This window comes from Caloenas nicobarica, chromosome Z (assembly GCF_036013445.1).
Source record: "Caloenas nicobarica isolate bCalNic1 chromosome Z, bCalNic1.hap1, whole genome shotgun sequence".
NCBI classification, from domain to species: Eukaryota; Metazoa; Chordata; class Aves; order Columbiformes; family Columbidae; genus Caloenas; species Caloenas nicobarica.
In genome coordinates, this window is record NC_088284.1 from 54,422,025 (window position 1) to 54,449,830 (window position 27,806).

A 27,806-nucleotide genomic window follows, 5' to 3' on the forward strand; every position below is an offset into this window, starting at 1 on the left:
TGTTCTGCAAGCCAGAAAGTGCCTCACTGTCACTAGTTCAGAGAGCTGTGAGATTTGTAAAAACTCTAGCTTATGCAAACTCCTAAAGACTGAAGTGTGTTATCTGGACACTACTTGTTAACATATCCCCATAGCAATTTTTACTTGACCTTCAGGAATCAAAACATGCCAGACACATTCGGTGTCATAATAAGATCATACAACCATACAACCTTATTTTTGATGGTAGACGTTCATCTGATAGGTAAATAGTAGATACTTAGAACAAGTAGATACTTAGAACAAGTAGATACTTATTCCAAATATTCCTGAGCAGTTATCAGGAATATTTAAGTTATTCCTGGAAAAAGTGGGAGCCAAGGGAGGCTCATAGACCAAAGAAAAGACCTAGTGAAGTATAATTAAAAAGGAAATTGACCAGCTGCCTTCTATCTCAGCTAGGTCACCCTCTCTCTGAAGAAAAAGCTCTAAGGAGGAGTCATTCTGGCTTCAGGAAAATGTCCCAACTTATTCTTAAGATTTTGAAATGGCTTTGCCGTGGGAGCACGAATTTCTAAGAAAGATGCTATAAAGATTGTGGTCACTCTGCTCAAGAGCCACATTAGAGTGCAGCCACAGGCACCTCCATTAGATGACCAGGCAGCCTCTTCTTGGGAAGGAGCAAACGGAACAGGAGATGTGCAGATGGAACAAGCCAGGGGCAGTAAATTCTGCATTACCTGGGCTGCAATCCTTAAATTGTACCTACCACAGATTCAGTGCTTAACTCTAAGTCACGGATTCCTCCAAGAGACAGAAATTCTCTCAGGTATAGAAAGTATTATTCAGCATTGTAATGGCCAAGACATTATGTGGAGTTAGCCTGCAATATTTTTTATTCAGATCTAAAAATGGAATTTAGGTAACTAGACACCACTGAAATCAGTAGAAGCTGAACAACTTTTAGACACAAGTAACACTAAAGAACTGGGACTACCTTAAATTTCTCCTCTGTGAATGTGATGATGTATTTCCTTGCCTTTCAGGCTGTTGTTGTGATAATGATCTTCAATATGCAATCTGAATGCCCTTCTATGATTATGGGGAACGCAGAAACAATGAACATGGATGTACACATGGGTTTTGTCATTGTTTCTGAGATAGCTAAAATTCTTGTGATTAAAAGTTATTTTTCTGTACAGACAACAGCTGGTTACAAAGAAGTAAACACTTTATAACCCGCTTTTCAGTAGTGTATGGTTCACAGGCCCACCAGTTAAACATCGAAGTGCAACTCATACAAACCACAGCCTGTCTTGACCAGAGCTAAAAAAAAGATTCAATAAAGACAGGAGAGGAAAAGGAGGATATAGTGAGAAAGGAGGGTATCTTCTCACACTTCATTCAATAGAAGGAACACCCTGACAAGAATCACTCATGCTTTATTGGATTTCCCCTGCACTCTGACTCTGGGGACATGGTCGGAGGACATTTCTTCTGGATGTCACCAAGGGATGCTGTTGTCAGAGTTGCAAAAGCAAAGGCAGGTTCCTACTTGTGTAGAGCTACAATTTCGGCTTACTACATTACTCCAGGAGTTCATTCACAGCCAGAGATGTAAATGTGGGGAGGGGAACAGGAAGGAATATCTGGTCTTCTTCAAGATGTCATGCCTGACACTTTTTTTTTTTTCCCTAGGGTGTTGGGTGTAGCTTTTCTTATAACTTTTATCTTCTGGATCATCTTTGACATAGCAAAACAGGGATACCAACACCTGATCTCCTTTGGTGGTCTCTTGATGTATGTTTTCTTGCTGTTTATCTTTTCCAAATATCCAAACAGAGTGAGTATTTAGTCCATTTTGGATCTTTTGGTGTTTTTTTAATTCAGTGTCTCAAAATCTATTCCTTTACTCTAGTACCAAGTTCAGTAAGAGTAACAGAAAGCCCATAAACATCAAAATTTAGGCTTGCCAAAACCCAGTGATGTATTTAATCTTGGAGGAATGTCATTTTGGTCTGACATCTTGGGAAGCATGTGTGGGGCTGTACCAGCATCTGGCTGTCACTGTTTTGGGAGGCCACTGCCCATCCTTTGTTCCATTCCTGATGCAGACTGGAATACATTTGCTTCTGGAGCATCAGCACATGCTGAGTCAAGCCTGCTCCATGCTTTCCACCTACAGGAGGCTCACCACAGCCGTCAGGACATCACAGGCACTTATTGGAGGACACTGTCATCACATCAACACAAATTGCACGAATTGGACACGTGTCCCTCATATAGCTCTTAATCCCTCACGAAGTTTCATTCCCACTGCAGCAATTGAGGCCAACCGAGGTCCTCACTTTTCACTAACCCACTCCCATAGGCTTGTCAATGTCATTTATTTTAATTTTCCAGCTAAGATGCCCATTCTGTATTGCTGTGATATTACAAAGGGCCACCACACCTCCCACCTCAGCTTTTACCCTTTTGTGCATGACTAGCACACAGCACGTGCTTTCATCAGTCATATATTAAGCCATTGTCCAGATCGCCAAGTTTCACCAACATTTTTTCAACACTCCTGCATCAGTGACTTTCTCAACAGAAAAAGTCTCCTCAGCAGGGACTAATGGACCTGTCACTCCCCGTCCTTCACGACTGCTGCTGTCTTTAACTGAGGTGAAAACTCATGTACTCCAGATGCTTTGTACTCTCCCATGGGTTCTCATTACACCTAGTTGGCTTGTGTTATTCAAATATCACCTAAATAAATTAGAGAGTGTCATCTCACCTCTTTGCCTTTTAAATAGTCGGATTCCATTTTCACAAAACAAAGATGTTTTCAGAGTCAGCAAAGCAGAAATCTGCAGTGTAGTTAAAAAGGAACTGGTCAAAGGCAGCCACAGTCTGCTGCCCACATGGATGTGTATTTCATCTATAAACCGTAGCACAGAAGAACTCTCTCTCCTTTTCCTACTACTTGATTACTGGCAGTCTGTGACAGTGAAATGGGCCTGTCCATACTGAGTCAGGCTTTCAGCAGCTAGCTCAGGTGGACACATCCACATCACAGAACTCTCAAATTAGGAAAGGTGATTCATGTTCCAAGTTCCCTACAACTTGTTTGGGCAGCTGCTCCTATCCTGCAGTATAGCCAGAAAATTCGCTTACATTATTTTAACAAACATCTAAAGTAAATTATTATTTATTTAAATAACAAGTGCTTTCTTTTTACTTTTCTGTCCATCTAGGTTGCTTGGAGACCAGTATTTTCAGGAATAGCAATGCAGTTTCTTCTTGGCGTTCTTGTTATGCGCACTGACGTGGGGTTTGATATGTTTAACTGGCTAGGCATTCAAATCCAGGTAAACTACTGGGCAAAAATGTTATTTTTTATATCATTTTCTGTCTTGAGACCCTTACATAAAAGCCAGGCAGTTCAAGGGTCCATTTGCCCTCAGACGTTCTTCCCTTTTGAGAAAAACTGCGTTCTCAGAAAGGTAATTGTCTACCTGAACTCAACTTTCTCTTTTCTTTTTTGTCCGGTTAATACAAGACCATGCAGGACAGGCTGATGAGCAATCGCAAGACTGACCCTGTTTCTTAATGGCCGTACCATCTTGTAGCTTGTACCCTCCAAACACAAAACAGCTATTGTGTCAGGGCACTCACAGAAAGTCTGAGAGCTGGCCCAACTCCAAAGCATCCTTTCAATAAACCTGATGTGCTGCAAAGCTTTGGGGTTCAGCAAGTCAGAACCACTGTTGCCTTCAGAGTAGCCACAGTCCTGGCCCCAGTGCTATTTTGTAGTTCTCATGACATATAAGAAAATGAATTCACCTACAGGTGGCAAAATCCACAGCTGTGAGCAGCAAAGGATCTCTAGAAAGGGGATAGAATCCATCTGTACATGCCCCTGCAGGCAGTCTGCAGGCACAAAGTTTTTTTTTAAAACACTCCATTACTGTAAAGTAATAAATAAGAGAAATCCAAAATGAAGATCAGAGAGTACCCAGTGAAGGACATTCAGACTTTTCACCCCAGAGATACTGTTCACACAGCTATTCTTCACCGTACAGATAATTAAGCACATTTAAAACAAGACAGTACAGAATGTACCGTTTCTGCATGGGAGCAAAGGCACGGGTCTGACATCTGGCTGGCTGCTAATCTGCAAGCAGTGGGAGTCATCTGGGTTTTGTCACCATGTTCTCAGTCTTCACTTTCATCTCCAACTGAAGCCAGTGTGGTGCTCCCTTCCATTAGCTCCATATGGCTTATGGTCACTCCTGTCATAACTCATTACTCAAACTATTACATCTCCATTTTAAGCTGTATCATTAATTGCATATGTTGGCATTGGGAGTATAAAAATATACCACTGTATCAGAATTTTAAAGTAGACAGTTTTTTTAGACTAGCTTTTGGCTGTTCCTTTCAAAAGTCATTACTACAACCATCAGACCTGAATTTTAAACTTTATTATTTATTGCACTTATTTGCATGAGAAGGAGTGTAGAAACAAACCACAATACTGGGATTAAAAAATAAATTATTATTTTAGTATATTTCATGGCCTTTTTCTTGTTGGGTGCAGCAGGAAAACGTGCCCTGTGCTGTTTGTCTACATACTCTGAAGCTGCCTGCATTCTTGGAAGAGCAGAGCAGAGCAGAGGCACCCGGTTCAGCCAGACACAGTCAGTGAAGCCTGGACCCACACAGAGCAGAGCACAACTCCTTGGATATCTGCAAGGCAACTAGCAACATCTGCCTAGTTTTTGGCAGGAACATGGATCTTATGGCTAACTTTCTTTGCTTTGTGTCCCTAGACTTTTCTGGAGTACGCTGACGCAGGTGCTAAGTTTGTGTTCGGTGAGAAATACAGAGATCATTTCTTTGCTTTTAAGGTAAGAATAGGTTTTACATGTACTGTATGAGGGAGACAGACAACAGAGAAAGGAACAGTATGGCTGGGAAATAAATTCATTGTATGTCTTGTGATCAGTGCAGTCACCAGACAAATCAGCTAAAAGGTAAGCTATTCCTTGCTGTGTGACACTCCAAGTAGGTAATTTAGGAATCTCACATAAACCCCTCCATTTATTGCCATATACTGAGTTAGGCTACACTTATTTAAACTAATTATAACAACATTTATTATAAGTAGAGAGAACTTTGAGACATTGTTCTACAAAGAATAGGTTAAAAGGCTTCTACCTGGTCACTGTAAGAAATATGACCTCCAGGGCTGGAACACCTCTCCTATCAGGACAGGCTGAGAGAGTTGGGGTTGTTCAGCCTACAGAAGAGAAGGGTCTGAGGAGAACTTGTAGCGGCCTTTCAGTACATGAAAGGGGCCTATAAGAAAGACGGGGACAGACTTTTTAGCAGGGCTTGTTACAATGGGACAAGGGCTAACAATTTTAAACTAAAGGAGGGGAGATTCAGGCTAGACATGTGGAAGAAATTTTTTACAGTGAGGGTGTTGAAACTCTGGCACAGGTTTCCCAGAGAGGTGGTAGGTGCCCCATCCCTGGAGACATTCCAGGCCAGGCTGGATGGGGCTCTGAGCAACCTGATCTATTTGAAGATGTCCCTGCTCATTGCAGTGGGGTTAGACTAGATCATCTTTGAAAGTCCCTTCCAACTCAAACAATTCTATGATTCTATGATTCCCCACCTCTCCACAAGTAGAGGCGCTATACCATACTATGCTGTTCTGTCCAAAGTGTTGTGCAGACCACTGCCTCACAGACATTGCCCCTGTAGACGTGGAAAGCCTAGATGTATACTTCTACCCAGAAGAAGAGGTAAAAGCTGCCCATACACAAACAGCAAGAATTACATTACATTATTATTTCATTAAGAAGAGCCCAGAGAGTTTTCCCAGCTCTCCCTTAGGAGTCCTTGTTGGGAAACTGCTGGAAGACAGCTTATGTGCTCTGTGCTCTCTAACCCATCCCAGCATTTTTTATGCTTTTGCTCCCACACATAGCCCATGTCATAATACTTGCTTAGGCTGGAATCAAGAACACATAAAGGGAAAAACAAACAAACTAACTAACAAACAAACAACCATGAGAAATGTATCAAGACTTTCTCAGAGACCATTCTTCTGTTTGGTATTTCAGACACTTGACTGTGGGCTTACACACCATTTATCTTCTTTTTTTCCTGGAAGTAACATTCCAAACTGGATATTCTTCATACTTAGCTCTTTCACTAGTTAAGAAAGAAGGTGTTATTTGTAAAATATGCTGCTACTGAGAGTAGTCAGAACATCTTAGATGGAAAAAAATGAAGCAATTAGCAAGAAAATTATATTTTAATTGCACTATTTTTGTACCTTTTGTTTCACTTTCCAGTCTCCTCCCACTTTTACTTTATTAAGCACTCAAATCACAATTTGCATTCACAATTGCCTATTTTGGGGATGAAATAGTGTAATTCCAACCCCCAAATATGGTTTTCCTGTGTTTTTCCACAATGCCTTATGAATATGATTTTTTCAGGGTGATTGTTTTAATGCCTCAGTGGTGATGCAAAATACTTTGCTGGCCAAAGCCATAACTAGGGACCAGAGAGTCAAAACTTGGCTTCTGTATATGCACATATCCATAAGCATTTTCCATGGGATAAGCCACCAAAAGATATATGGAATTTCAATAAAAGGATAACGGGGAGAAGTGGGTTATTTTCACATTAAAAAAAACCCAACCAACCAAACAAAAACACCACTGCCACCACTAACAACATCAACAAAGAGAAAGCAAAACCCATGAGTAGATTTTCAGAGCTCTATGTGTTTTGGTTTAGTAATACATGATAAACGGAGTGGTAGACAAGTGCACAGCAACACTATAACATGCTCCATCTGCTCTTCCTGTAGAAAGAGATTTCTTCCTTTCCCACATAAACACGCACATCCAAATACATAAGTAGTCAGAAAAAACCTCCTAGTACTGAGTCATCTGTCCTGTTAACGACGAAACACAAAGTTTGCTTTGAGCAAGCAGGGCGTTAGAGTCCTGTTATATCAGTGGCTTCCTTTCTGTGCCAGGAGGATTATGGCTGTCTGAGAAAGGCTTTGCTTTGAAGGTCAGGCTTTAGGAGTGTCTGAAACCCTGATGTTTCTGAAATATCAATAGCAACTTCTCCTTTAAAGGAACATAACAAAATAGTTGAATATCAAGACACAAATAGAAGAGGAGTTCTGAGCAGCTGACAATTTCAGCTCCCTGCCCTGCGTGTAGCATAGGCAATAACCATGACCCAGAAAGTAGCTCTTTAGTAATGTCAAACCATATTGCAGAATTGATAATAAATATGAAATAACCCAGTTTATTAAAAATACCAACTAAATAATTTATTTTCTTAGAGGTTGTATTATGGGAAGTATTAACTTCAACATTTGTAGGCCACATAATGTAATTCTGAAGAGCTCTTTGACACCAATTCTCTATTGAAAAGCTGTGGGATTTTTCAGAGTGCTCGTTAAATTTATTAATCAGTTAAAACTTGACTATTTAAAGGTATGTAGTAAGCATCAGGAGTCATACAGATTGGAGACTAAACTTCTGCACTAATTTTTCCACAGAGAGAAACATCATTCTAATAGTTTAACCATGCAGGTATAATTGCACTGCAGGACCCATCCCTTCCTACCATACGGAAACAGGTCAGCCCTTTCGAGGACTAGGCTTCTGCTATAGTTGAGGTCCATCTCACTTCCCTGTCATGTCTCCTTTTGCTGTTCTCTCCCCACTTTTCCTAGAGTTGACAACTGTCAACTATCTCCACCTACAGGCTGTAATGATCTGTGTATATTCAAATTAAACTGGTAAATTTTTTAGCCGCAGAAGCAAGTTGGAGACCATCTCTTTGTCATCCCCTGTTCAGAGTACCCACATCTTTGAGGCAGACTCTTGTACTCAGAATAAGGGCACTACAGCAGAAAGAGGGAACTGTGTGTCCATGAGACAGAAGAATGAGTTTTAAGAGCTTTTCTTTGCCTAAAAGCAATTTCATAAAATGAATGCATTTTCCTTTGGAAGAAACAAAGAAGACTCTTGATCTTTTATTTCCAAATATGTTTCACATTTAACTAACAGAGGAAACACTGCCAATCAAGGCTGATGTTCCACCGTGACCTCTCCCTCTGTGCAGATATCCCAGTACACACAGGGCATGCAATAGCCCCATGGTTACACGGGAAGCTGTTTTCAGACTCCTTGGATCATGCCCATGCCTCCTATTTTCCTAACAGTCCTTCCTCCATGTACATATGCCTGTGTTCCTAATTCCCTGGCCATCCAGATCCCTTCTCAAATAGGATGGTTTGCATGGTCTGTTCCCATCCTCAGCTCCCCAGAGCATGTATCCACAGCTCCAAGGTTGGTCTTCCTCCACCCTCCCCAGACCTGCTCCCAGCCTGGGCTCCCTTCAACCTCCAGGTGCTTCACCAGGCACCTGACCTTGGAGCACCAGCAGAGCTTTCCCCTCCCTCTCCTATGCCCTTGCACAGTCCATTGCCATCAAGGTATTGCCCAGACAGGCACACCCTCTTCCCAAGACCCCTCAGAGGGAGCCTTCCAACGTTATTGACTCTGTGCCACCCACTCCCCTGGTTTTGGTACTGCAAAGAGGGAAAAGGAGAGGATGGGGAGTAGGAGAAGATGTTCCTGCCTTGTCACTTTTTCCACTCCTGTCCCACTCGCAACATGCAACCCCACATGAGCCCAGCATGAAGGCAAATCTTCTCTCAGCTGGTAGAGAGGATGTGGCAGCTTCATATCACAGAATCACAGAATCACAGAATGTTAGGGATTGGAAGGGACCTCGAAAGATCATCTAGTCCAATCCCCCTGCCAGAGCAGGAACACCTAGGTGAGGTTACACAGGAAGGCGTCCAGGCGGGTTTTGAATGTCTCCAGAGAAGGAGAATCCACAACCTCCCTGGGCAGCCTGTTCCAGTGTTCCGTCACCCTCACTGAGAAGAAGTTTCTTCTCAAATTTAAGTGGAACCTCTTATATAAACATGGGACAGAAGGAGTTTTCCTGAGGTTGTTTTCTCCTCTCTCCCAAGTTTCAAAACCACTAACTTAACATTTCAGTGTATTAACACTGTGATGAGCCTTTCTGTAAAAGGGTTCTGGTTTGTTAGGGTTTTTTTTCAGTCGAACTAGTTGTTTCATGTTAAGTGCTTTTCATTGTGTTTATCTCTGCAGACAAGGCAATTGAAAACCCACTGCAATGTGATGTGTTGCAAGTTGCTTATTTACATTCTGTTTATTTTAGAGTAATAATTTGCCAGTGTTTTCCACATGATTTTGTTCTGCCTTAGGTAAAAGCTAGCCTGGACATGACAAAACTTTACAATTACTTACCTATTACATGGTTGCTATGCTTTTCTAATGAAAACGTAGCATAATAAGTATCACATTAAGTCACCAGGGATTTAGACAGGAGAGTTTAGTCATAAAATAGCCCTCAACTACTTCACGCAGTCAAGGCACAAATTATCACAACTGGAAAACAAACTCCCTGCTTTGTAAAGACGAATGCTTCATCCAGAAATACCTGCAACAGCAAAAGCGAAAAAGCATGTTTTAAAGTTATCTAAGGTATTTTCAGAGGAATGTGCACAAGAAAAAGGCCGAAGGGTGCCAGCCATCACCCAGCATAGGCAGAACATTGTCTTCTCACTCCTTTAGCTAAAACCAAACCACAGTAATGCCTGAGAGCTCTTCTCGTCCATTCAGAGTGAGAGATGGGAGGACACTCATTTATGATTTTTACCATCCAGTACAGAGAGTTGGCCTTTGCTTGTCTGCCCACTGCCTCTCCAGACCCATTTCCCCACAGGCATCACCGCATCCCCTGCCTGTTCGGGGTATGGAGCTGGCTGGCAGCCACATACCCCTCCAGCAAGCACATGCTTAGGAACAGAGAAGGGATGTGGCGGGCGAGAAAAGGCAGGGGAGATAGGTGTTGTTTTTACTGAGCTAGACTTTCTGCTGTCACTGCATGACAAACCACCCCCAGAGGATCGCTAGAAGGTTCAGAGAATCAAACTAGAGAGGGCAGCCTCGTATCAACTTGTTGAAGAGCACAACAATGTCTGTGAATTGCACTCTGTCCTTTCAGTGAAAGGTTCTGATCATTTAAACTGGGTTTCCAAACCTTTATCAAAACTGCTGACAGTACTTACTCTCCTCTAGAAAGGTACAGGTTCTATTTACTGAAAAGGTAGTGTACCAGCAAAGTGTTTTGTTCTTTTTCATTTTGTTTCTTAGTTTTATTTATAAAGCATTATGCACTCAGTTGAAAACACATAAAATCTTCCTCATGTTAGCGGTACTGTTTTAACTGCACCTCATTTGTTTTCTTAATTTTGGACCTTTTAGGGGAATGTTTCTTGCTGTTGTATACTAGCACAGAAATGCTGAGATCTGTGTGTTTAACATACTTTAAAATCAAGTGATGTTAGTTGTATTCAAGAAGAAAAAAAAACACATGTAACAAACCATCAGACAGTGGGTTAGGCATTCATGCAATTCTTTTAAATTATATGTTTAAGGAAAACATTTTTCCTTCAGCGTCCACTGAAAGAGACATGTTCACTTCTTGTATTTAATAAGTATACACCTGTGAATTTGTTTTTAAGCAGATTCTGTCTCTGCATACAGTTATAAAGCTCTTGAATACTCCATGCTATACAATGCTATTAATAGAGCAGAATAAAAGAGGGGTTTTCTATAGTGTGTTATTAAAAGGCAGCTACACAATATGGGCTTTCTGAGGAAGCTGCCCTTGTTTCTGTGAAATCAAGTTAGTTACAATCCAAATGTCTTCATCTTGTACTTAAATGCAGTCTAAGCTGTGCTTTTTACACACAGACACAGAGAAGTTGAGCTCTGAATTCTACACCACAGTCCCATTGTATATATTTCTGTTCATGGTTTTCAAAGTCTACAGATGTACACATCCAAGTCTCTGTAGATGCCATTGCCCAGTCAATGTTTGAACTGACTTAAACATGGCTATAAACTAATGAATATGAAACCCGATAGTTTCAAAACTACTACAGTACTGTTAGAAAACTATGTAGATATGTGAAAAATAGTTAATTCCAGCACAAACATAAACAATAAGTCTACAAGGCTAAGATTTTACAACATAAGTGCCAAGTTAATTATGAATTTTCAATACCTTTAAGTGTATCTCCAAAAATATGAACCTCTTTTCCAAAAATCAAATGGCCTAAAGAACTAAGGAAAGGAACACCACTATAGAAGTGTTAATGATTTTGTGTCTCCAAATCAGGTCCTGCCAGTTTTGGTTTTCTTCAGCACAGTAATGTCTATGCTTTACCACATTGGATTCATGCAGTGGCTCGTTGCAAAGGTATGAATTTTTGCTAGTAGGTATTTATTTGCCTAGTACGGGACAGTTCCTGAACACGCACAGCAAAACGGTAGCATTGGCCCTTAGCAAATTGCTCAGGGGTAGAGATATGAAAAGTAGTTTATTTTTAACCTATAAATAGTTCCAGTTGTCACTGCTGCAAAATCCTAATTGGCGTTACACAGCACGCTTTCCTCCCCCCAGCCTGGTTTTATTGCTGATGTCATGTGTAATTGTTAGATTTGCCTGGCTAGCTTTGGTGTTACTTAGATGCCATACTTGCTTAAATATTCCTTTCTGCCTGCCCCTCTCCCAGGCCCCAAAGTGCAGGATGGAGGTTATGTCACAGACATTGGATTTCTGCTTTCTACTGAGCACTGCAGTAGCAAATGCATATAGCTATACCTTCGTATCACAGATCCCCAGAACAAGATCAGAGTCTGGTGTCTCACCTCATGATCTAAGTTTTCATTTCTGTCAGGTCTAAGGTTCTTAGGTTCAGTGCCAGCATCCGCTAAGAGTGGGTCCACAGAAAGCCCACCTCCTGCCTTGTCCACCAAATGAACTTATCGTATGAGAGAAAAGCTCTTACCGCATAGTGGTAGCTGAACCTTATTTGGAGATACCCTTGAAACGTCCTGTGTCCATCTCATTCACAGGACTGTTATACAAGCACCACAAACCTTACCTAGCTCAAATAGTGTGCCAAAATTTCTACGAGGCATTTTTAGCTTTAATCTAAATTTCACACATTTTTTCCCTTAATATGATCCAAGTGCCTTTGGACAGGTACATAAGTAACAAGGATACGTTAAAACACCTGGTTTGATCACTTTAGTTTAACAATTTAGTGTCCAGGAGGAGCCTGGCATACTCTCAGTTCCGTTAAATTATTCTTCCTCTGGCTTATTTTGACATGCTACTATTAAATAAATATGCCATATCTTGAAGATGAAATCATTAACTCAGGAAATATTGTAAGATCTCATGGAACTCTTATATTGCCATGATTAATTCAAGAAGTGCATGGAATAGTCAGACTAATGTGTTGGGGGTTTTGCGGTTTTGGTTTTTGTTTGGTTTTGGTTTTTTTCTTTTATATTCATTTTAGGTTGGTTGGATAATGGAAATTTTCATGGGGACAACTCCTGTTGAGTCTCTGGTAGCTGCGGGTAACATATTTGTGGGACAGGTGAGTTGGAGCATAGAAAAACATGCTAGCACATTATTACTGAATATTGTGAAATATTGCTGCACAGCAAGCATCTGTGTATTAAAAAAACCAATCATTTCATAGGATGCAGTACTGGTGGTTGATTTCCAGAATTCTAGTACATTCATATGTCGGCAGTGGTGAACAATGGGGTGGGTTTTGGGAACCGTATGTTTTCCCAATGGAAACTCAAGCACAAATGTAGGTGATAGGTGATAGATCTCCCTTAAAATGACTTCCAGACTACTCCCAGGCTATAAATAAATAACAATTTCAGATTTTTTTCAACATAAAAGAGAAATAAAATGAAAAGAGGGCACATAAGGCAGACAAGGGCAGGACAGATAGACAATGCAGAAAAATAAGATCCAGGGCTGGCTGTGTAAGGCCTTAGCCAAAAAAAAAAAAAAAAAAAAAAAAAAAGATGGACCGAGTCTAACAGTCCCCTTTAATGGGAAATCCATTAAACTCACACTACAGCAGTGTCTGGCCCAGGCTTCAAATCAGTGTGGAAAGATCACCAAGTAGCATCCAAGTCCAAAAGCAACATTAGCTATTAGCATACCAGTTATTTCATAGTGGTGAATCACTGTATCACACTGCTTCAAGATTTAAACCAGTACCTCTGCATGACACTCTCTCCTGATGTGCTCGCACAAGTGCCAGAGCTCCTGAGAGCTTTAAGCTGCCCACAGTGGCTGGTAGGCATATTTCACTTGACCCACAGACTCACCTGCAGTTCAGATTTGTGGCTGTCCCTAACTCACTCGGAATTGGATTAGGATTTCTTGACAATTTCATTGGGCCTTTTGGGAACATGGTAAACCAGCAAGAGTTGTTGTTAGACAAGATGGATGTTGGTACAATTTTCCATCCTAGGGTAAAAAAACCCCAATAAATTAATATTCAGAGCACTCATTAGCACTAAGATTAACTAGTCAAAGACACCTAAGAAAGTGTGATGCAGCCACTGATTTTTCTGCCCTGTTAATAAAAGAAACCTCTGAGGGTTTATCAGGAAGTTCTTAATTTGATAGTAATTTCTCACTCCAGACAGAGTCTCCTCTCATGGTACAGCCCTACTTACCATATGTCACCATATCTGAAATCCATGCAATCATGGCAGCTGGATTCTCAACTATTGCCGGAACTGTCTTCGGAGCATATGTTTCTTTTGGGGTAAGATGAGGAAAGGGAACTGGAAAATATACTGTTTATCTGAAATCATGTAAGTATAGAAGCCCAGCTAAAATGTTTTGGAAGTAGACTTGTCGTTCTTTTTTTTTTTTTTTTTTTTTTCTCCTGAAGGAATTAACCACAACAATCCCATGTCTTCCAACAGTAAACAGGGATAGTAAGATCTGATCTTGAAGATATTGTTAAGTAGCAAAAAAATCTACCTAAGTAATACAGAGAGGTTTCCTACCATACTGGGAAATGGTTGATAAATATACTAGCTCTATAAATGAATAAAATACAGTGGAGAGGCAGAGGCAAGAAGGGAGGATTGGTTAAAAAGACCAAGAGATTAAGAAAGAAAAGGAGAGATGAAAGCACAGCAGAAGCTGCCAAATAAGTTTTATGTAGAAATTTGCAGAAGAAGGGGTGAAAAAGGAATAGAAGAATTTAAGTTAGGCCATGCACATTTTTTTTTAACACATCAAGGAACAAAAACAATCTTCTGCCACTGCAAGGCATACAGGGGGTGCTAAGGAAGTCTGGCTCTCATTCACCTGCTCTGCTATTGCTACACCAAGCTGCACTCAATGGACCTGGGTTTTTGTTTGTTCCTTTTTCCTTCTGGCTTGCCACTAAAGAGAAGGGAAGCAGTTTGCCTCTTGGAAAGATTATTCCATACTTTTCACTGCTCAGACTTTTCCTATTTCCAACTGGCTTTCCCTTGTATTGCTCATTCTCCCCTTTTCGTTATAAGCAATGTGTACATTTTAACGACCCCCTGTAGAAAAGTCATCCAAGCATCTAATAATTTTAATTGTTTTTCTCCATGTTTGTGCATGATGTGGTTATCACAGCATATTTTCTGTCACCCTGAAATCTAGATTTCTGCCTCCCACCTACTGACTGCTTCTGTCATGTCAGCACCAGCATCATTAGCCACCTCCAAACTATTCTGGCCTGAAACTGAAAAGCCTATACTAACACGGAGGAGCGACCTACAAATGGTAAAAAGGTAAGCTGATCCAGGCTCTAGTTAGTAGCAATACTTATGCAAAAATGACATCTGGAAAAATAACTCCTTACACATAAGCTCTAGAGTTAGTACATTGTAGATGTACAAGCAATGAATTAATTACACACCAAAATACCTCAAACGAATAGTTTGTGAATTCAGGTGCAGCATGCCCCTTTACAATGTATAGAGGTATCACTACCAATTGGGACAGGCGCAGATATGCCAAGGACCTCAACAGACATAAACCCTCCAAAGAAAGGGAAATGCCTACCTGAGGTGAGGTGAGGTGAGGTGAGGTGAGGTGAGCCACCAAAAGACTTCCCCATTTTCTTTGTTGTTGTCTTTGCTTTGTAACAAATCTGTAAATGCAAACATACAAAAGCAAAGGCAGAGCAGTCTTTTCAACAATGACAGTAGCAACCTTGTTGTCTATCCACAGGGAGACTCACTTGCGTCGAGAATGACAGGCAAAGCAAAAGGCTTTTAAGGGACTGTTTCTGAACATCCTGGTCATCCCTGCAAGGGCTGCCTGCAGGAAGAGCAGAGCTCACTCCCCCCATACCAGTGGTGCCACAGGCAGTCACAGTACTGTGACTTGATCCGCAGCTTGCCCAACCCCAAATGTGCCAAAATTCATCCTCGTGGCACCAAAATCATACCCTTCCAGTCACTCCCATGAGGATCAAGAGCAAAAACCTACCCCACCTCATAATTATTTTCCCGGCGAGTGAACAGCTTCACCAGGTCGTGTAACTTTAAGTTCTATGATCTGTTATTGGATTAAAAAAACGTTTACACACTGTTTTTCTTTTAATTGATATAGTGAAACAAAAAGCATGCTGGAAGCAGCACTTCAAGGTGCCTCTTCCTCCATCAGGCTAGTAGCGAACGTTGTCGTGAACTTGATCTCCTTCCTTTCCCTGCTGGCTTTCATTGACTCAGCCCTCTCTTGGGTGGGAGACCTGTTAAACTATCCACAGCTGAACTTTGAGGTATGGTCTTCAGGCCCTTCATGTAGCTTATATGCATTCATAGTATGTATTTCTGAAATTAAGTGCTTGTGTGGCTCTGCTGTGGATGTTTGTTTTTAAATTATCTAAAACCATATATTTTTATGTGCATGTTATTGAAAAATATCTTTACAGCCAAAGGAAAATTGTTGCCATGTTAATATTTCTGTATCCATTAGGTCACGTATAGCTTCCCTCTGTTTTGCTCTTACTAACTAGCAGAGCATATTTATAGATCATTGTATGCTAAAACCTGCCTCCTCTGAGCGGTGCAGCACATCTGCCAGTTACACACTTGCCAAGCCATTAACCTCTCCATCAGTGCAAACATTAAAGTGGCTTTAGCTTCAGAGAGCCCCATCAAGTCCTTAATGCTCACTAGCTCCACTTAGATAAGGACACTAGAGCAAGGCCGGACTTCTCTGAACCTAAACTTACTCAATACCACTTAGTTCTCAACACAATTAACTTCTAATGCAACACCCAAATCACTCAGCTGAGCAAACAGGTTTTAAACAGAGCTTCTTTTTTAAGCTAGGTCAGTATATCATTTTTGACCCAATCCAACAATCTTCATTCAATGGTTTGGGTCTTTTTGTTTTGCAAGCTCCTAATAAAAGTGGCGTATGAAATATGGATATAACATTGCAATAAAAGTGATGCAAAAATGAATAGACACTCATAGCAGATGTGACTTCAGCAATGTTAAGATGTTACCCTGCACAGTTTGCACAGATTATCCCATTGCACAGACACCCACAGCAGAGGAAAGGCACAAGTATGCATACCTCAGCCACACTTATGTAAGGGCTGTTATTTTAATAACTGCTGGATAGAGTAACGTTTGGACAGATAGGTAACCCACAAGGAGCTGAGACCCACAGACACATTGTCTTCAGCCAACCATCCCTTTTGAAAGACACTAACTTCCAGACATTTGTGGGCAGAGAAACCAAGCAGGAATAGTAACTGCTTAAACACCTACAGCTACCAGCTACATTCAGTAATGACAATCTGCCTAGACACTTTCATAGCTGGAGTTCTTTTCTCTCTTATATAAAAGTAAGCTATACTGTGATATGGGATTTTTTTAAAATTTCCATAAAACTTTTAATGCTGGGAAAAAGGTACAACTTTAATTATGTCAGATGCACAGTTTTAATGCAGAGACAAGTCTTAGTCTTTTGTTTACTCCAGTTGGAATCCAATAACCTGGTAATTAAGCATGCTCATTAACACACTTTATATAACCAGTGGACGAACGAGACTTTTCAATTCTCTTATCAGCTCTTTTAACTGAACCATCCTTCTTTGCTTCAAACCCTATGCCCAATCTGAAGCCATTGTTGGGGAAAAAAAGCACAGAAAGTTGGGGGTGTTTTAACTTTAGGTATAAAATCAGGGAAATACCTAATTACTTAATCATTTCTAGATTTTGGGTTAGCCTTTTAAAAATTACTCAAGCATACCTTACTATTAAAACCCATCAGTCTCCAGACATGTCGGCAGCAAGCATTTAAGGCCAATTTTCATCTGCTGAAATAAAACCACACTTATTTTAAGTTTAGAGAATTCATCACATATCATTGTTCTTCAGGCAACCGTATCTTTTGACCTGCTTTGTCTTATGTATTTTGCAGAACATGTGTGCTTATATCTTCATGCCATTCTCTTACATGATGGGGGTAGACTGGGAAGATAGTTTTGTTGTTGCTGGACTACTAGGTTACAAAACTTTCTTCAATGAATTTGTGGCTTATGAGCGGCTCTCAAAACTGATTCACAACCGAGAAAAGGGTGGAAGCATGTACATTAATGGTGTGAAACAATACATGACGGTAAGTAACATTTTCTACTCTACAGATCTATTGGATCTAATGCTTCTGTGCTGAAACTCAACTTATTTTTTAATATGGGTTCAAAGGGATAGTGGTAGCATGTTACTCTAAAGCATGTTTTTCAGTGATAGAGTTCAATTATGAAAATGCAGCATTGCTTTGTGAAGCTGCCATGACTGCCATCACACTAGCTATTTATTTCAAACAAACATAGCAAAAGAAAGGCATAGTTTTGGGGAACATGCCATGTCCCACAGGACGCTGCACATAAGACCAAGGCTGTCTTCAAGGTGAATTTTTCCTTACCACATTTTTAGTTTGCACTTCCCTATGAGATACTCACCCAGGAATACCCTGGGCAAGAACTTGGACGTCCTCCTACCGCAGAGGTTTAGCCAAGCATTAAGCTTGTAAGAGACGCATCCATTAAGCTTTAGCTGATGGCATTTAAGATATTACTGGCACACCTCTGCTGGAGGTTATTGTCCCTATGCAGAGCAGTAATACAAGACATGTATTACCTGTCATGGACTTCCCTTGCCACACTGAGCCAAATTAGTCTATTTCAATTGCCAATGAAAAGTAGTTTTTATGAGCAATTCCAGACAAATCCTGGGCCCTACTCTGAATCACACATACACCCAGATTCACCCAACAGGATACATAGTTCCTACTACAATTGGCTGAGAAGGAAACCTGAGCACAGGTAATGAAAACCATGATATCTGGATTTATGCCTGCACTGGCCTTTCTTCTTCAAATCAAGACGAACTGCCACTGTAGAGGACCCTTAATCAGAAAGCATCCTTTTGCACATCTTTTAATCTTAATTTAATCTGATGTGATACTGTGGATACCTGCCTTAAATACACTAGCCAAAACATGTTCCTGATCACTTGCATTCTTTATTACTAGAACATATTTCACAAGTGGAAATAAAAAGCCAGGTAGTCTGATCAAACACTCACATACTTGCCTGAGCATCCATCAGCAGTGTTCCTGGAATTCCTGGAAATAGGATCCTGGGTTAGATGGACCTTTGATTTGCCCTGCTATCATCATGCTACATTCTGCAAGGGGAATATTTCTCTGAGCTCCTGAATGAGTGTATATATTTTTTTTAATCTGGAAGTCACCCTTTAAATTCAGATCCCATCAACTGTATTTCACCTCTCTTTTTTTCAGTAAGATGTCATATATAACTTCTATGTTCACTTCCAGTACCTATATAGAGCTTGTATAAGCTTCCATGGTAAAAAATTCTGAGGTATAAAAATAGTTTTGATTCATAACACTACTAAAAATTGCCCAGTAACCATTTTAATTATGGCACAACCATTCATGTGAAAGTGTGGTTTACTTCCACTTGTAATTCCTATTCCATTTCAGAACTCTCTAATACATCCAGGCACAGATATTCAGTCAGAGTGAGCAAACAAGTGGTCTTCTCAGCTCCCTCACCTGAGTCAGTAATAGCAAGGCTTCCTGTTTTGAGAGCTAGGGAAGTACAAATGAAAGCAGGGAAATCACAGTACACAAAGCCGGTTCCAGGAAAAGCATGTAGAGTGGGTACTTGAAAAGCATTTTGATGTATATTTGCAGAGTGATTGACAATATCTGCAAATTGGTTTTCATAAAACAGGAGTGGAAACAGAGAAACTTCTAATGAACAGGAAACCTACTAGAACACTCACTCGGGCATCGTCATCTTGGGCCTGAAATACAGTAAATGGCAGTTCAGAGATGCCATGGGGACAAAAAACCCTTTGCTGAGATACGTTGCCTCCTTTCCAAAAATGTTTGAACTACATTAGTCTAAAGGTTTTCAAGATTTGCAGCCTGATTTCACCCAAAGTAATTTAGTGCCCTGTGAGGGGTCCCTCCATGGTGGTACAGGCCAACCCAACCTAGTCTCTGCTCTGAGGTCCAGACTGAGCTGGTGTTGCCCGAGGGAGGAAGGTGGCTGAAGTCAGGAAGGAATTAAGCCGCTAATCACAGAATCACAGAATGTTAGTGAGTGGAAGGGACCTCGAAAGATCATCTAGTCCAATCCCCCTGCCAGAGCAGGAACACCCAGATGAGGTTACACAGGAAGGCGTCCAGGCGGGTTTTGCATGTCTCCAGAGAAGGAGAATCCACAAGCCACCTGGGCAGCCTGTTCCAGTGTTCTGTCACCCTCACTGAGAAGTCTTCTCAAATTTAAGTGGACCCTCTTGTGTTCCAGTGTGAACCCATTACCCCTGTCTTACCATTGGTTGTCACTGAGAAGAGCCTGGCTCCATCCTCCTGACACCCACCCTTTACATATTTATAAACATGAATGAGGTCACCCCTCAGTCTCCTCTTCTCCAAGCTAAAGAGACCCAGCTCCCTCAGCCTTTCCTCATAAGGGAGATGCTCCACTCCCTTCATCATCTTTGTGGCCCTGCACTGGACTCTCTCCAGCAGTTCCCCATCCTTCTTGAACTGAGGGGCCCAGAACTGGACACAATATTCCAGATGCAGTCTCACCAGGGCAGAGTAGAGGGGAAGGAGAACCTCTCTCGACCCAATGGGGGTTCCAAAAATCTTAATGTGTCTCTACCTATTATCACATCAAAACACTCTCTAGGAGACCCATTTCCCCTTCTTTCCTCTGTGCACAGGGTGGAGCACACACAAGAGCAGCTTTGCACATGGAGTCCTCTCCTTGTTTAGGGACAAAGAAGTAAGGGATACGTACCAAAACTTCATGTTTCAACAGTGTTATAGAGGCAGTCCCGCTATGAACAACAAGCTGAGTTAAAGCTCTCTGACTCATACCTTCAAAAAGCAGCAACTAGATTGCCACTATTAAGAACTATTTTTTTGTCTTTAATTACTAGTACTCAATTCAATAGGGTACAGCAATATACATGAAAAACAAAACCACCACATGGTTTATGAGTCCTCACACAGGCAGTGAGTATGAACACCTGCACGTTTCAGCAAGAGAATGATCCTACCTTGCTGAAAGCCACATACTGGGGCAGCAACCAAGCAAAAGCAAGTGATTTCAGTACTCAGAGCCCTAAGCCACAATGTGGAGTTTTCAGACCTCTAAATCGGCATGAGCTGACTCAAACAACTCAACAGGGTGTGTGTTTGTTTTCCAGGTTCGTTCTGAAGTCATTGCCACCTATGCTCTTTGTGGGTTTGCCAACTTTGGCTCCCTGGGAATCGTAACAGGAGGCCTGAGTAAGAATGACTCTCCTGGACAATTTATTTGGCAAGCAAATCCCAAAGAAAACACCCAAAGGAACAGATCGTGGGTGAAGCTTAGCAGCATTAGGGGGGGTCGAGCAGCTCTTGTGCCAAGACCTGGCACCCACCAGTACATGGAAGGGCTCCCTTAGGGATGCAGGGTTTGGTGTGGAGTTACTGGGAGAGGGGCTGGGGGCAAGGGAGGGAGACCAAGCCTGCTCAGCCCTCACACCAAGAGCCTGAGCTACTACCACCCTTGGGCTCAGGAGGAGCAAACCATCTCTGTAGCCCACTGGTCTGAAAGACAAAGTTGTTGCATATACGCAGTAGGCTTAGAGGGAAAGAAAAAAATAGTTAAAAGGGCCTTTCAGATCTCAAGAGAAAAAGAAAATTTGAAAACCCATCTGGGTTTTTCACCAGGCAGCCAGAATTTCTGGCAGCTGCCTTTACTCTGGAGCCCAGGTGGCCTCTGTGGTGCAAGAAGTGGGGTGGCTGGAGAGCAGGACCCAGACACAGGGACAGACCCTGGTGCCATGCATCTGAAATCTGCCATCAGCCAGATGCAACAGATGCACAGAGGCGCAAACTGCCAAAACAAACAGAAGTCACCATTCCATACAAAAGCTGCCTTTTCAGCAGAAAGAGACAACATTGGCACGAAGCCTTCAAACGGCCCTCTAAAAATGTCTTATTTTCCCTCTTGTTTCTCCTTGTTCAAACTGTAGGGTGGGAATTTCCTCTTGTGGTGGGACAACTGGCAGGTTGATCTTCTTTATGTCCGTATGTATTTATGATTGACACACTCTTTATTTTTTTCCTAGCAAGCATTGCTCCCTCAAAACAAAAAGAAATAGCTGCCAGTGCTTTCAGAGCAATGATTGCAGGAACTGTGGCCTGTTTCATGACTGCCTGCGTGGCAGGTACCGTACCCCCATTTGTTGTCCCTCTCAGGCGGTGATCACCACGTGGCAGCACATCGGTAGGACAGACATAGCCAGGCAGCTCCTCTCACTCTTCTTTCTGGCTTTGCCAGGATTAAATGTCAATATGTGATAAAAGGTTCCTGAAAAACAGAATAGGAAAATATTTATTTTATTTATTCCATTACATCTTATTTCCTTTTTTTTTTTTCGGTAGTTAGTCTGTGTGTAACACATGACTCATGAACAAAGCAAGTTATAGATGAGTTGCAGTCCCTCCTCCACACCACTGGCTACAGAAATACAGAAGCCATTATGGAGCCAAAATGGAGAAGTGGAATTAAAGAAAAGCATAGCAGTCAAGGAATGGGGGGAAGCAGAACAACTTTTTGCCTTAATGTTAAATAGATGCTTTACACTGATAGTATTCTCACCGAGTTAATGAAACTGTCCTAAGGTGAGACTCAACAGCAGATCCTTATTTTCAATGTCTCACTTTCAAGCTGAGTAAAGAGTCACAATGCAACAGCCATTAAAAGGAAGAAATAAAAAAGAACATAATATTAATGATTTTTTAAAATAATTAATTGACCAGATATGATTCAGCAGGTAAAACAGTATTTAACAATCCCTTTCCCAGCTCTCTTTTCTGAGCATGTGATATGAAGAAGTGCACGATGAAGATTAAAGCATTCATATTCCTCCAGTGAAGAAAGATCTTGGTACTTTATGTAGCCAAAAAAACATGTCTGTTTTAACCACAGCTTCCATGTCCCTTTGTGTTCATTGAAGCAGCAGAAACATACACATTCTAAAGATAAGCCCACACTATTTTCTGGAGGTTATAGAACTAGTACACTTGAAATATCATTAGTTTCACAGTCCACTGTAATATTTTCATATGTGACACTACTTTGTATAACTGAGGAATCAGAAAATCTTACAAAAATGTGTCATTTCACAATCCTGACCTTAAGAACAAAATTATGAACAGCCACTGGGAAATCTTTCTAAAGCAGTAAAATCTGCTTTGGAAAGAAAATTACATTCCACCCACTCCTGCCATGACGAATGCTTTCCTTATGCCCAGAAGAAGGTAAAAAAGCCGAGCAATTTCTACTACCCCAGTTAGGATAAGAACATATTAAAAATGTGTTCAGGTTTCACAACACTATGTGGAAGAAGGAACTGTCATTTTCATATTTTTGTGTCTCCATTACTGCAATGAATGCTGACATTACTATTTATAGGAAATTTTGGAGAACATCTAGCAAAGCAAAGAAAAATAAAACAGAACTACCTCCACTTAAGATAAAATGTACTGCAGTTGCTTGCACTGCTATAAATGCAACATAGCTCCATTTTAGTTAATGAAAGCACACTGGCCCAGCAGTGAGAAAGCCATTAGCATCCTTTTTTTAGTAGCATTAAAAGCAGCAGAAAAACAAAATGTTCAAAGTATAACAGGTTACCATAGTTTCATTTCTACATACAAAAAAAAAAAAAAGTTTGTGGTCACTTCTTAATCCAGGTCTCTAAAATTATTCAGATTTTTTTTTTTTAAACCCCACCTTTCAAGTGTTTTAATCTCATAGCTTTACAGAATCATCTTGGAGGGTGATTTTGTATTAGCCAGAATGTTTCATCTGGCCATAACACCGTGATTGACAATCCCAAGTCTTATCTTCCTCTTCATTACTCATTGAAAAAAATGTTACTTACTTCACAGGAATGCTGGTTGTTCCTGATCTGGGAGTTCCTTGCCACATCTTTTTAGGAAATGCCTTCAACTCCACAGACTTCCCTGCCAACAGCACAAAGCTAGTTAAATGCTGCCAGCAACTCTTTACCAGGTATAGACAAACTCTTTGTCTTTCTGTCAGCATAATTTAGGGAGCTCACATATTCTCTAAAAGCCTAATTTTATTTTTTATATTTAGCTTTTTTCTTAGCCACCTGCTTTCCATTAATTTGCTTCTTTTAAATAAATTAATGTTTTAATGCTGCTGAATTGTTTTCCCTTTCTTGGGCATTTCTCTGTTACATGCCAAACACAAACAGAACCGACAGAGAACTCAAAATGTCTTTGTCAAAACCTGAACTTCCTGAAAGCCTAAAAACAGATTGTCATGTGAAGATTCAGTGGTCTAGCTCAGGCTCATCTCAAATACTAACAAAAAATAAACTAAATATTTGAACTAACGTAGTGTTAACATAGTGTCTGAGGATAACCTGAGTTGAAAAAAGCCAGGAGCTTTTCGTTCTGCTATCTATGAATCTGGCTGAAGATAAGAGTAATCATATTTGTTTATATAGAAAACACACATTTGAAGCAGAAAAATACTCTGAGGTAAATTGGTTTAGATAATTGTCTATCCAAGATAGAAAATAAAGGAATAATTATACTAAGTAAGGCATATATTCAGACATACTTAACACTATCTCACAAAGAACCAACGGTATATGTATTTAGATTATGGCAAAAACCTTTTAAATTTGGCATATACAGTATGTAAGGTGGCCTTGTTTTTATGGTAACGTTTTTAGATTTACATTATTGTCAAAAATGTAATTTAAAAAAAATATTCACGTTGGTGTCAAGATCACCACCTTCTGCCTAAACATCCATGTTTGCATATCACTGCAAGGAATTTCTGTTCTTGCAACCTGGTGTTCCAAATGAGCTTATCATAACATTGAACCAGTGTCAAAAACTTTTTGCCCAGTGAAAATCATCTGTGATATTCAGTACATTCCTTCATTCATATTTCTTTATCACTGCAACTTTTGCTCATCACAACAATTTTAACTCTACCAAATTGCTACAAAGGCAAGAACTTGCTCTGTTTTCACCAGAATCAATGTTGAGCAAACACTTTGAAGATGCACAAATCTTGAATAACGAACTGAAATCCTCAATTATTTCAGTTATCTAGGAAGATATACCCAAGGCACAAGGACTTTATACATAAAACAGACATCACCCCGGTAAAAAGGGAGAACATCTGGTCACAGCACATGGCTGGTGTTTGGAAAGTCTTCTTGATGTTTCATTTCTTATGAAAATTTTAACACATTTGAAGTCGCTTCGGAGAAATTGTGTGTGCACACGTATGTGTGTACACATGCATGTGTATGTGCATATGTGTGTGTATATATAAATATACTACATATAAGGGGAGAGAGAAATTGAGATTCCCATAAGAGAAAATTAGTATCTCTGACTTCTGCTTTTATCTCCTTCTCCAGTGTAAATGGTTCACAGGAGATCTTCCATGGAGGAAACTACAGCCTGAGTTCCTGGAAAGGATGTTGCCAAATACTGGATCAACCTGCTGTTAATTGCACTTGGATTTAACCTTAATTTTTTGGGGGGATAGATCATAAATAAGAGCTGTGTTCCTGGGTGGAAAGGTAATAAAAAATTTCCTTTTCTGCAACATGTGTGAACCGCTGAACCCTTATTTTCCATCTCTTACCAGCCCAGTTCCTCTGACTTGCTTGGAATTACTTATAAATTAAACTGGGATTAATGCATGACACCTCTTGCTGCAGATCTCTTCTTCAACTAAAGATCAGAAAAGTAGGAGAACATTTCTGAGCCTGATTCTCCTGATTTCATTTCTACCCCCAAACTGATGAATCTACAGAATTAAACTGACGTAGGCAAGAAGAAAATCAGACTCAGATTTGACCGCCATTTACAGAAAGTTGTCAACTGGAAACCGTATTTAGAATCTCCATCCAATCCTATTAGTATTTCTGCTCTTTTTGATACCAAAGAAGCGTTTTTACTGCACAAAGATAAATTACTCTGTTCTCAGAAATCTCTGCACATTTCTTCTGGTAACTATGGCTGCATGTGAACTGAGCTGCTAACATGGTGCACCTCACCAGCTTGGCCACTGAAGCACCAAAATCAGAGACCAGCCAGTGTGCACCCTGGTCCCCCTCCTGCAGAGAGACAGGCCACACCATGATCCAGGAGGCTGGTCCCTGTTTAGAGGTAACTCACATGAATGGAAGTGTCCCAACTCCAAGGAAAGTCTCCTGTATCAATTCTTCTCAATCTTTGTTGTTAACAATTGTGAAAATTGATCCTGGAGTCACCAACCAGGAACTCAGAGCAGTATTCTTACCACAAACATCAGAGCTGTGCTGCAAATTAAATGTGAGTAAAATCAGGTCACAGTCTGACTAGTCCCTGTGAAAGCAACCTTGATGGATCTTGAAGACCTTCTTGAAGAGGGAAGTCTCTTATGTTTTTAAGCTTAAGACTTTTCATGGAGTCGAAAACTGAGAAGTTATTTGCAGAGAGTTTTGATAAGTTTATGATATACACATTCCTAATTCCTACACATTGTTAATGCCAAAGACTTAAAAAAACCCTAAGAACTTAAGTACAGAAACATCAGAAAGTCCTGCCATACCCTCCAAATAAAACTAGTGCAGGTGGAAATGAACCAGTCTGTTTTGATAAAATAATAACTAATTCTTCCATCTTCCATTAATCATTGCAGAATCAGTTCTGGGAAAACCAGATTCATAAACTTAGACAGATGTCAGTCCAGTGATTTTCAGGGAACAGTTATTTGGCATTATTATAAAAGATGATAGTTTCCTGTAAAACTGAGTTAACTAACTTACTAACTTAATCCTCTGAAAAACTGTAAATGCCAGTATTACTGCTAGTTGTGATTTTTATTACAGGTTTCACACTGTTAGGTGTTTTCCTTTGGCCTCATCCACCTAGATTTAGGAGACCAAAGGTCAACCTCAGTTTCAGTGCTTGTAAAGAATGTCGCTAATCCTGATTATGGCAGATGTATGTACAACTATTTTATGCAAACCTGTCCTAAAGAAACTGTATGAGTTTCGTACACGATTTTTAGCCAGCATCCTGGTTATAGCAGGATTTACTTTTCAAAGAAGTTTAGAGCCTGAAATAGAGAAATATATCCTTTCAAGGGAAATTAATCAGAAACATTGATTCTCACTGTCAAGCAGAACGTGCTCCACACCCCCTGTTTATAGGTCATCACTGGCACTCTCCCTCCTTGTTGCTCCCTAGCATGCTTTATTTAATGTCCGCCTTTTGAAATGGCTGCTCTTCCCCTTCCCACAGTTGTAAACTGGTTAAAAGGGCTACTCCAGTTAGCAAAGACAACCATAGATGAACTTCTAAAAAAGCCTCTCATATAGCTTGAGGCAGCAGCCTTCCTCCCACAGAAGGAATGCAGTGTGTTTCTTTTCTTTTTAGGACTCCCTCATATGAGGATTACATGGCAACTTTAGCAGAAGATGTGTAGCATTGCTCTACCTACACCTGGTCAAAGAGATTTCCCACCTGGTTTGGCGATGGCTCAATCAAAAGATGATATACATGGGATGTTGCATCCTAAATGTAGCAAAAAAAGCAGCGAAAGCAGGAGGCGGTAGCTAACAAGTACCATCATGCTTTTGGATGACTGTTTTCACTCTGTGGTGGTGCTAGGAGTTCAGGATAGAGTTCTTTGTGTCTCTCTGAACGCAAAAAGGGAACCATACGTTTCGCCCATATGGGGTTAACCTGGCAGCATTGACCGTGAACCATCAGCGCCCAGGAACATATTTCCAACAATTGCCAGTGACAATTAATCTGCAACACAGACCTGAGAAGAAATATTTGATTTCATCAGATGCTTGCTAGCACTTCATACTTGTATAAAGATCTACATGAGCATTTTGGAAATAATGGATTAAATAACAGATTAAGCCCATGTAAAGGTATCCTCGTTTCAAAGGCTTGCAAAAAAACGGAGAGCTTAACCTGCTTTGCGGTTACTGTCACGGCAGTGCACAATAGGTTGTAACTAATGCAGATGATAAGTTAATGAAGCACAGGTGGTGTGACTAAATCTGTCACCCTCAGAAGCTACCCACTGGATGTCAGTACATATCTAATAGCCCTGTGGAGCTTTGTACTGTAGCATTCACAGGGTGTTAGTTAGCCACTAAAAAACACCGATAACAATTCTAGGAAACAGTTTTTGCTAC

General features: G+C 40.6%; 1 protein-coding gene across 1 annotated transcript in view; it reads left to right on the forward strand.

Moving 5' to 3' along the window:
* Positions 1-25,128, forward strand: part of SLC28A3 (solute carrier family 28 member 3) — a 42,972-nt gene extending 17,844 nt beyond the window's left edge. Inside the window, exons 7-19 of the mRNA XM_065656946.1 lie at positions 1,678-1,822; positions 3,219-3,332; positions 4,797-4,874; positions 11,293-11,373; positions 12,485-12,565; positions 13,640-13,765; positions 14,647-14,777; positions 15,604-15,772; positions 17,431-17,628; positions 20,763-20,844; positions 21,672-21,770; positions 23,500-23,623; positions 25,020-25,128. Of these exons, the coding sequence (XP_065513018.1) occupies positions 1,678-1,822; positions 3,219-3,332; positions 4,797-4,874; positions 11,293-11,373; positions 12,485-12,565; positions 13,640-13,765; positions 14,647-14,777; positions 15,604-15,772; positions 17,431-17,628; positions 20,763-20,844; positions 21,672-21,770; positions 23,500-23,623; positions 25,020-25,128 (1,537 nt within the window). The remainder of the gene's footprint in view (positions 1-1,677; positions 1,823-3,218; positions 3,333-4,796; positions 4,875-11,292; positions 11,374-12,484; positions 12,566-13,639; positions 13,766-14,646; positions 14,778-15,603; positions 15,773-17,430; positions 17,629-20,762; positions 20,845-21,671; positions 21,771-23,499; positions 23,624-25,019) is intronic.
* Positions 25,129-27,806: the final 2,678 nt, after the last annotated feature.